Here is a 9,441-nt window from a genome sequence, read left to right as displayed (position 1 = left end):
CCCTAAGATGTAAATTAACGGTAAAATTTATGATTAGGTCTAAGGACTAATAGAAGATAATTAAGAACTGAAATAAGTGAATTTATGTGAACTTAGAGAACGGAGGCTTAGATTTTTGGTGCACTAAGGACGGATTAGCTGAGAGAGATGACGAAGTATGGTAATAACAATTGATATAAAGAATTGTAGAAATTATGAATTGGCAGTGGTTGAGATGAGTCTGGGACTCGGAATGAAAATTATGAATTGACAGTGGTTGAGATGAGTTTGGGACTCAGAATGAAATGATGAATTATTGATATACTGAAAAATGATTTTCTGAAAACCACTAGATTACTGATATATATTGAGATTTGTTGAGACGCTATGCGCCTAGCAGGGACAGTAGGTTAATTCCGCCTGTCGAGGTCGCGGCGGTGGCGTAAGGACGATAGGTTTATCCCGCTTACGCTGAGATGTGAGGTCTATGGCAAGAGTATCCCGCTCGCATCCCTTTGGAATCACTATAGTGTGCAGGAACTGACATCCTGGACCGTGATCCGGGCACAATATCTCGGGGCTTCCCAATATGAGACCGAAGGGCTACGTCTCCATAGAGATTTGTCTGGTTGGTAGTTGAACCGATAATGTGATATCACAGCCAAATAGGGCAGGTATTCATCATGTGCATCTTTTATCTGTTTGCTTGCTTTGTCAACTTGTATTGTTTGCCTAATTGTGTAACATGTCTAATTGCCTATCTGAATTACTTGATATACATGCTTATACTTGTGCTTTACTTGCATTGTTATTACTTGTGTATTCTACTGGGATTGAGGAGGTTCGGAAGGTGGTGGTGATGGAATTGCATGGAGGTTAGGCTGGCGAAAGCTGTGGGATAGCGGAAAATTGTTAGATTAGAAAATCCACTAAGCTAGATTACCCTTTATTATTGTGGTTTTAAAGTTGTGTTTTATAAGTTATAGTTATGCTTTAAGTTGAATCTCATGATGGATATAAAGCTCTAGGATTGCCTCTAGCGTCCAGGAGTCTTATATCTTACGTCACTGGGCACTGTTACCATATTGAGAACCTCTGATTCTCATTCCATAATCTGTTGTTGATTTTCATATGCAGGTCGTAACCCACTTCGATGAGTTGCTTTGATGGTGACAAAGCGGAGGATCCTGGCTATTTTTTGAAGTGTTTTGGTTTATTTTGCTTAGTTCTCTCATCTTTTGTATTTATTTTGCCTAGAGCCTTACTTTGAGAGGAAATTATGTATAAGTTGTTTTACTTTTCTAAACTCTGTATGCTTGTATATAACTAGCCGACTTAAACTCCGCGAGCCACGGCTAGACTCTTATACCTTATATATCTATATATATCTTGATATCTGTACGTATATCTTGTGCCTCGTTTAGTGTAGCTTCATTGTGAACGTTTTGCACTTTTTAAATTCTGTTTTTGAGCTTAATCCTTCATCGGACTTCTAGAATTATTATTTCTTTCTATATAAAGATACGTATGAGCTTTAGACTTGTCGTAACCTTTGATTAACCTTTGCTTTACGATGCGAGGTAAGACTTAGGTTAATTAAGGTGTTACAGTAACTATCACAGGATTGTCATGCCTAGGGTTTATTCCTTGAGCATCTTCTTTGGTAAATGAGATTGTAGGTAAATCAGGAACTTCACATTATTCACCGACTTGGTAAACTTCTCTAGGATATCTTTTACGAGAAGACTTGGTTAGCCCTCTTCCTGCGAATCCTCCAACTATTATGTGGATGTGCCTATCAAGGGTTTGTGGTGGTCGATCTCATCAACCTCTGTTTTCATCACCCCCTTCCTTTTTCCTGGATCGTCCAATCTTTTTTGCGAGGTATCTTTCTAACCGACCTTCTCTAGCTAGTTTTTCTATCATATTTTTCAAATCATAGCAATTAATAGTGGAATGCCCATATAGTTTGCGATACTCACAGTATTTCGTCCGACTTCTATCTTTCTTTTTCTTGATGGGATCAGGGGGTGGAAGTTTTACAGTGTGCCAAATCTCCCTATAGATGTCGACAAGAGGAACTCAGAGTGGGGTGTAATTGTAGTATCTTCGAGGCTTGTCTGAATTGTATTCATCCTTTTTCTTTGCTTCTTTGTCTTTATCCCAAACTTGATAAGGAAGGTTTTGCTTTGGATTGGCTCTCTAAGTCGGAAATTCTCCTCCATATTGATGTACTTTCCCACTCGTTCTTGTACTTCGTACAGAGAGGTTGGACATTACTTGGATATAGATTGAGAAAATGGCCTTTCTCTTAGGCTGTTAACCAAACCCATTATCACTACTTCTATAGGTAAATTTTGAATTTCCAAACAAGTTTTGTTGAATCATTCCATATAAACTCGGAGAGTTCCTCCGACTTCTTGTTTAACCCCTAGAAAGCTAAGAGCATGCTTGACTTTATCTTTCTGAATTAAAAAGTGGGTGAGGAACTTTCTTGCAAGGTCGTCGAAACAAGTTACTAACCTAGGTGGTAAGCTGTCAAACCACTTCATCGCCGCTTCGGTTAATGTTGTCGAAAAAGTTTTGCAATGCATAGCATCAGACACATCAGCCAAATACATTCGACTCGTAAAATTGCTAAAGTGGTGTCTTGGGTCATTTGTTCCATTATAGAGGTCCATGTCGGGGCTTTTGAAGTTCCTAAGAACCCTAGCCCCCATGATCTCTTCTATGAACTGATCTTCTCCTCTAAGAGGACTTTTCTCCCGATCTGCACGGTAGCTCCGATTTAAAGGTCAGCTTCTAGTTTCGAGAGCTTTTTTCTAGCTCTCTTTGTCGTCGCACCTCTTTTCGCAAGTCTTTTTCAGCTTCCCTTTGTCGCTCGATCCCTTGCTCAAGTTGCTCTAATCCGCTATGGTACCCATGTACAAGTCCCATGATTTTTGTGGATGCAGGGGTTCTTCGTTCTCTAGGAGATGTATTTCTGAATTAATTCTCCTAGGTAAGGGGTTTCCCAATGTTCCCTCCACATTAGGACCACTTGCTCTATAATGTCGTGCAGGTATCATGAGCACTCGGTCATTGTTATGAGATTATGGTTCTGATTTGGATGTTGTGTGTCCATTTTCGAACTGATTGTTCGCTATGGTGGGTGTAGACTTCCATGTTCCTGGCAACGGCACCAATGTTTCAAAGGTTACCTGAAACTGAGTTACTTTTGGGCTAGAACATGAGGTCCAGACTCCTTCTAGGGCAGTGTCTGACTTCTACTTGTACCGCCGAGGTACTGCCGTCCGAGTTTCTCGTGAGGAGGTGGGAGTGGTACCTACAAGGGACTCTAATGCTTAAGTTAGCAAGGGTTTTAGCAGATTTTTTAGTAGATTGGGTATTGAATATAAGTGAGGATGTCAATGTATTTATAATAAAATACATAACCACCTTTTAGTGTAGATCCACCTTTGATGGTGGATAAATGTCCCTTTTTTTCAGGAAAGTTGTTGAGATCTCCTTTTTAGATGAATGAAAGATATCTTAGGAGTTAATTACTTATCTAGATAAGTATGAATGAACTGCTGTCGTTGCGCCCGACCTCTGGGAGGTCGCGTAGGTGTAGATATGGCCAGCTCTCTCGGGTGGACTTTGATTCATTTTGGGCCTGGCTATATTTTTGGGCCAAGGTATGAACACTAACGATGTATATTTATATATATTTAAAAAAATTGGAGGCACCATAACTACTGTAGTCCCCATAGATCTGCCATTGATCTTCACCTTCTCCTCTCATTTTTGAACCCATAATCACATCGGCGTTGGCGGCTTTCCCCGGCTCCCACTATGACTTCCTTATAATATTTAAATATGCATTGTCTATATTTTTATTGTATCGATAATATAAATTTATTATTATATAAAAATAATCACTTAATTCAATAAATTTACCAAAACGTTTATGTGCTACAACAATTCTTTTTAACCACTATATAACACGTGTAGCACATTAGAATTTCTCACATAATCACATTCTAATTCTAAAATTGTTATTCATTTTTCATCATTTCTTTTTTCTTCTCTTCACATTTCTACGGATTTAGAATATGAATTCGATATTTTTCATCTTTTTTAGAGATTGAAGACTCTCTTCTCCTGATATTTTTAGCTTTTTTCCCTCCAAAAACAAAAGAAAAAAGCAATGAAAATGGGAAATGAATTAATTTTCTCGAATTTTTTCAAACAGAGATGCTTATTAGCAAAATAATTACTGATATGTAGACTGTATATTGAATAAACACTACAAAAAAAATCATTTTTAGCGGCCATTTATTTTACTTTTAGCGGCAATAAAAATAGTCACTAATACATTTACCGGCAATTAGACATTAGCCGTCTTATACTTTGCCGCTAAAAGGTTTTAGCGGTAATTATAACATTTGTCGGTAAAGACTATTTTAATGGCCGCAAAAAGTATATAACTTTTAGCGGCCATTTTCTTGGCAATTTATATGGCCACCAAAAGTAATTCTAAGATTGCAATGTTATTCACATATAGTGGCCATTACTATTGCCGCCAAAACCCATTTTTACCGGCAAATTTATATGGCCACTAAAGATAATTCTGAAATTGTAATATTATTCACTTTTAGTGGCCATTACTATAGCCGCTAAAATCTTAAAACTTTTTTTATTTATATTATACTCATTTTCTTAGAAGTAATGAACTATCTTTTTTCTAGAATCAATTATATATTTTTGCCAACAATAATTATTATGCATAATATAAATATACTGAAATTAATTATTAAAAAATAAGATATTTTATTAAACTCAAAATATTAATATACAAATTTCTCTTGAAAAATAATAAAGTATAGTACAAATCTAAACAACAAAAAAAATACTACAAGCTTATAACTATGTTACATCAATATAGCAATATAAGTGTTAACAATGATCTACAATTGTACCTTTAAAAGTAGCCTACTAACTTTCGTTTTTAGTAACTAATCTAATTATTTAAAAGTACATGAAGAAAGAAAATCATGAATCATGAATATACTAAAGAATCTAAAACTATAAACTTGCTAACAAAGTGAATTAGTGAATGATCAAAACAGTGTCATAAAATGTTGAGTAAACAGAAGAGCTTCATAGTCACCAATTCATTGAAAAGGTCATGATGTTGTTCACAATGCCAACAACTACAATCAACAAACCTGATTTTCTCAGAGCCAAACGCCTCACTCAATTGCAATTCTCCATCCTTGTTTGATAATTTGTTGAAGGTAGCCGTTGAGAGCTCTTTAGTGCTATTTAATTGCTCACATAGATCGTCAAGCTTCTGCTGCATGCTTGATAGCTGTATACTTGTGTATCTTCTGTACTTGAAAAATGGTCCTTGAACCCTTTCTTAGAGAATAACTTTACTATGAGAGGCAGAAAAGCTGGTGTAAGAGTTGAAAACTTTTGAATTTAATCTTCTATTGGCTTGCAACATTCCAAATTTTTTATTAAATAAATGGACCTCAAGTCTTCGCGATATCCAAAGCAACTAGTGTATAAAATTTTTAAGAAACAGATATTACCACGAGGATATGGTATAAGATTGTGACAAGTTGTGTCACATGGGTATGGATAGTCTATTTCCTTGCTTCTTTTTCTGCTAAAATACCAATCACCAACTGCTTCTGCAATTGTCTGCAAAAGACAGAATTTTAAGTGTTACTGACTTAGAAAATTCACTAGTTGTGAGTGTAAAGATCACTAATACTGTTCAGCCTATTTGCTTTAAACTCTTGTTTGTCCTATAACACTAAACGCATGTTTGGTGCAATTGATTACCACTAGCCTATTATCGTGTTGAACAATGCACAGTATAACAAAGTCTCATAGCAATTAATACCTTGTTTATTCTTGGGGAATCATCTTCAAACCACGTATCTTGTGATTCACTTTGGCAGTGAGCAAAACATGAGTTTATGAACATTCCTCCTCTTCCCAAATAGATTGCGAAAGGTCTCAAAGTTGCAAGCATGTCGAGCCTAAAATCTGAACAAAATGCACTTATTATAGTCAGCAAAACCGGTTTTGAACATGTATGAAGCAAAGTTTGTAGTTCTTTGACAAAATATTGAAAATACTAACACATCGGGGTGATTTCAAAAACTGAATGGTTAATATGACAATTGAAAGAGGAACCTTGAAATATGGCGATTTGGAGTGGTGTGCATGCTGCTGGGTCCAATTTGCACTTGTTCCAATGTCCATGCATATTAGCAGAAGGTGGCACCAATATATGATGGAACTGTTGACATGAGAAGTTTTATTCATCCTACATTCTGCCAATGACATTAACCAAGATATATGCAAATATAGTCTACAAAATATGTCCGGAATTCTTACTTGAAATACATCATAGGCTGAATTCAAGATAAAATAAGGAGTCGATATATATCTCAACACATTGTGGAAAGAAGCACTGCATGGAAACACTTCAAAATGTCAAATTCTTGTGTAGTTTTCCTGAGCTAATGATGCAAGTTAATGGAAAAAAGAATAAACACACCAAGTCTTGAATATAATACTACTGAAGGCACCGTCTACTGATCGAGGAAGAATATATAGAAATGTTCATAAGTTATATAATACTACTTATCATAATCCAATGCATTACTTTGAATAAGGAACAAAAATTAATCCAGAAATCTTATCAAACAATAATAATTCAGCACTAGTATTTTCTCTGGAACTAGTCACATACAATAATATATAATATTCATATACAATATACATCCCCCTTATTTCATTCCCCTACAAATCCCAAAGATCCTCTAATTCTTTAGGCTCGGGAATATATATATATATATATATATATATAATGTTCAACTAAAAGGTAAAGCACAGATTATATACATATATGTGCATTGGCTTTCACGAAATCTCCTTCTTGGAGTCCATTGGCTTTCACAAAATCTCCTGCAAAATTGAAATTGAAATCGAAAGTTGAAAAACCATTCTCACATAAGATCCTTAATTTAAAACTATATATGCCAAAGGCAAAGCTAGAAAATTCACCAGTGTTCTCAAGCAGGTACATCCTGCTTTTATTGTTTGGCCAGTATCTGATGCTCCAAGAGGAAATAATAATCCAACAAAAGAAAATTTTAGTCCCAATGTCTTATAAAGATCATGACAAAATGCAAAGAAAACTTAAAGAAATTAATAAGATCAAAGTTCACAATTATTTTTTCTTTTAATCAGTGAAATTATAGAATACCTATAGCGCATATTCCAAACTTGAGAAGTTCCAATGTCTTCCATGTCAATAGAAATTCCATCTCTTGCATCCAATTCTGGCAAATGAGTTTTTGCCTCTTTCTGATCAAATTTTTAATATAAAACAAATTACTATTTCAGTCAAATTAAACAGATTAGATTGCTTTTTATTTTTTTCTCAATTACTTGATTAACTAAAGAAGTACTCAAATGTTCTACAAGAGAGAATATTGGGTAAAAGAATTACTTTTGGCAAGAGAAACTAGGAAACCAAAGTTTTCCAGAGATTGACCCGCTGAACTTGCGCCAAATGGCTTCAAATCCTTCAAGTTCTTGAAACAGTGGCAAGTGTTCTCATTCATACTCATATGAACAAGCCGCAGAAGAGGATATAGAAAATACAAACCTTGCCTTCCGAATTCAAAGACTCTAGGCTGCAAAAATTTTGGCCATCAAACATCTTGAACAATGCATAGCTGAAGTATCAAAATCAATCATCAAATCATTGTGAGGGAAGCATAAGATTAATCTGCAAAATGTTTTCTCATGCAGATTTCAACTTGGATAATTTAATAAGAAGTTACCCGGGTTGGTGAACCAACATGCAAATGTTCACTCCCTCAAGCGCTTTGCATCCTAGAGCTCTTAAAAGAAGCTGAGATGATGCACTGTCCAAACTAGAAGTGGGTTCATCCAAGATCAGAAGTGAAGGTTCCATAACCATTTCTAATCCGACATTTACACGCTTCCTTTGGCAGCCAGAGATCCCTTGATTTTCCACCGTTCCAACCAAGGAATTCCTCACAGATCGAAGCCCCAAGAATTCAATAACTCTTTCAAGAACTAGAACTTTTTCTTGTTTTGACAAGTCAGCTGATAACCTTTAACATTAACAAAAAAATTCACTTGAATAAGTACATTTCTAGCACTCAAGAGTAACAACATAGTTCAGTTAGAATGTGCAGCAATATAATGTACCTGCATTGTGCACTAATCCAGAGATTCTCTTCCACTGTCAAGTTTCCATGAACTACATCATCTTGTGTCACAAAGCCAATAATTTTCTTGAAGGAGAGGATTCATTCATTCCTTCCATTTATAAGAATCGAACCGCTCGTGAAGCATCCAAAGGCCTTTCCATTAGATAATATTTGGCTGTTATCTCAAAATCAAAAACAAACACTTAAACACTTCAATTTTAGCTTAAACACTTCAAGCAAACAGAGCAAAAGTAATAATATAGAGAGAGAATCACAGGCTTCTAAATATTGAAACCTAAATCGAAAAATAAATGGAGAAGACCTACCGACAGCGGCGGAGGTGCGGTGTTGTAACAAGAACAATAACAGTGGCTAGAAGACCTTGGCGACGTAAATCTGAGATGAACAAATGATGAAAGCGATGCGGATCTGAGGTGGATCGGATGGAAATGAGGTCCAAGGAGTAGGATGATGGACGGCGACTGTCGGCGATGGCAACGGTTACGGCGGTGGTGATCGGCGATGGAGGAAAGCACGCGAATTAACCCAGTGTCCATACTTCTCTTCCTTTTTCAGTTTCTCTTTCTCTCTCCAGTTTTCAATTTCATTTAGGGATAATAAAAAGAAAGTAATAATAAAGTTTAGTGGCAATAATGATAATGGCCACCGTAATAATTTAAAAAAATTAAAATTATAAATAATAAAAAATAATAATTTTCTGGCAATAGTAATAATGGCCACTATAACATATAGTAATGATGGCAAATATATAATTACCGCAAAAACATAATTTAAATTAAAGAATTAGTGGTCATTATGTTATTGCCACTAAAAGTTTGTCGCTAAAACACATTTTTTTTTTGTAGTGAAACATGATTTCTATGGAGAAACATTCATAATTTATTAGATAAAACAAAAATGACTCGTGCTTTTTGCAAAAGTAAACATATATTTAACCATACAATTAAACAATTCTAAACACAACAAGCTAAGCATTACTCAAAGTATATTTTTACTTTATACCAAATTATCTATGTCATACTTAATTATGTGATTTAATGAAAATACTGCTCATATTAATTTTATATTTATTAATGTCTATATATTTGGATTTATTAGGACAAAAATTCCTTAACCGTAGATTATTTTCTTACTAAAACCTATGACATATTTAAGATATATTCCCTAGACTGCCACAATAATAAGTCGCCAT

General features: G+C 35.2%; 1 protein-coding gene and 1 long non-coding RNA gene across 2 annotated transcripts; both read right to left on the bottom strand.

Moving 5' to 3' along the window:
- Positions 1–4,789: 4,789 nt before the first annotated feature.
- Positions 4,790–7,293, bottom strand: LOC110265116 (pectin acetylesterase 9). The gene is made up of 6 exons (XM_088494683.1): positions 7,250–7,293; positions 6,886–6,948; positions 6,376–6,451; positions 6,172–6,277; positions 5,876–6,021; positions 4,790–5,670 (listed from the first exon to the last, which is right to left on the bottom strand). Exons 1-6 carry the CDS (start codon positions 7,291–7,293, stop codon positions 5,446–5,448), a joined length of 660 nt encoding a protein of 219 aa, XP_088350809.1. The 3' UTR covers positions 4,790–5,445.
- A 294-nt stretch (positions 7,294–7,587) lies between these two features.
- On the bottom strand, positions 7,588–8,821 carry LOC148550968 (uncharacterized). Its single transcript, XR_015892053.1, has 4 exons — positions 8,555–8,821; positions 8,227–8,403; positions 7,833–8,129; positions 7,588–7,724 (listed from the first exon to the last, which is right to left on the bottom strand). It is a non-coding gene; the product is annotated as an uncharacterized LOC148550968 (long non-coding RNA).
- Positions 8,822–9,441: the final 620 nt, after the last annotated feature.

Source organism: Arachis ipaensis, chromosome B7, assembly GCF_059453495.1.
Source record: "Arachis ipaensis isolate K30076 ecotype BB chromosome B7, ASM5945349v1, whole genome shotgun sequence".
Taxonomy (NCBI): domain Eukaryota; kingdom Viridiplantae; phylum Streptophyta; class Magnoliopsida; order Fabales; family Fabaceae; genus Arachis; species Arachis ipaensis.
Note: the sequence above shows the minus strand (reverse complement) of the source record. Positions and strands in the feature narration are given on the sequence as shown.

Bases quoted from the DNA above. Each gene is read 5' to 3' on its own strand.
- LOC110265116 (XM_088494683.1), bottom strand. From the start codon at position 7,293: ATGGAAGACATTGGAACTTCTCAAGTTTGGAATATGCGCTATAG. The intron at 6,949-7,249 runs GTATTCTATAAT...TCAATTTTGCAG, and splicing joins GTTTGGAATATGCGCTATAG to GAGATTTTGTGAAAGCCAAT. The intron at 6,278-6,375 runs GTAAGAATTCCG...TCATGTCAACAG, and splicing joins CAGCCTATGATGTATTTCAA to TTCCATCATATATTGGTGCC.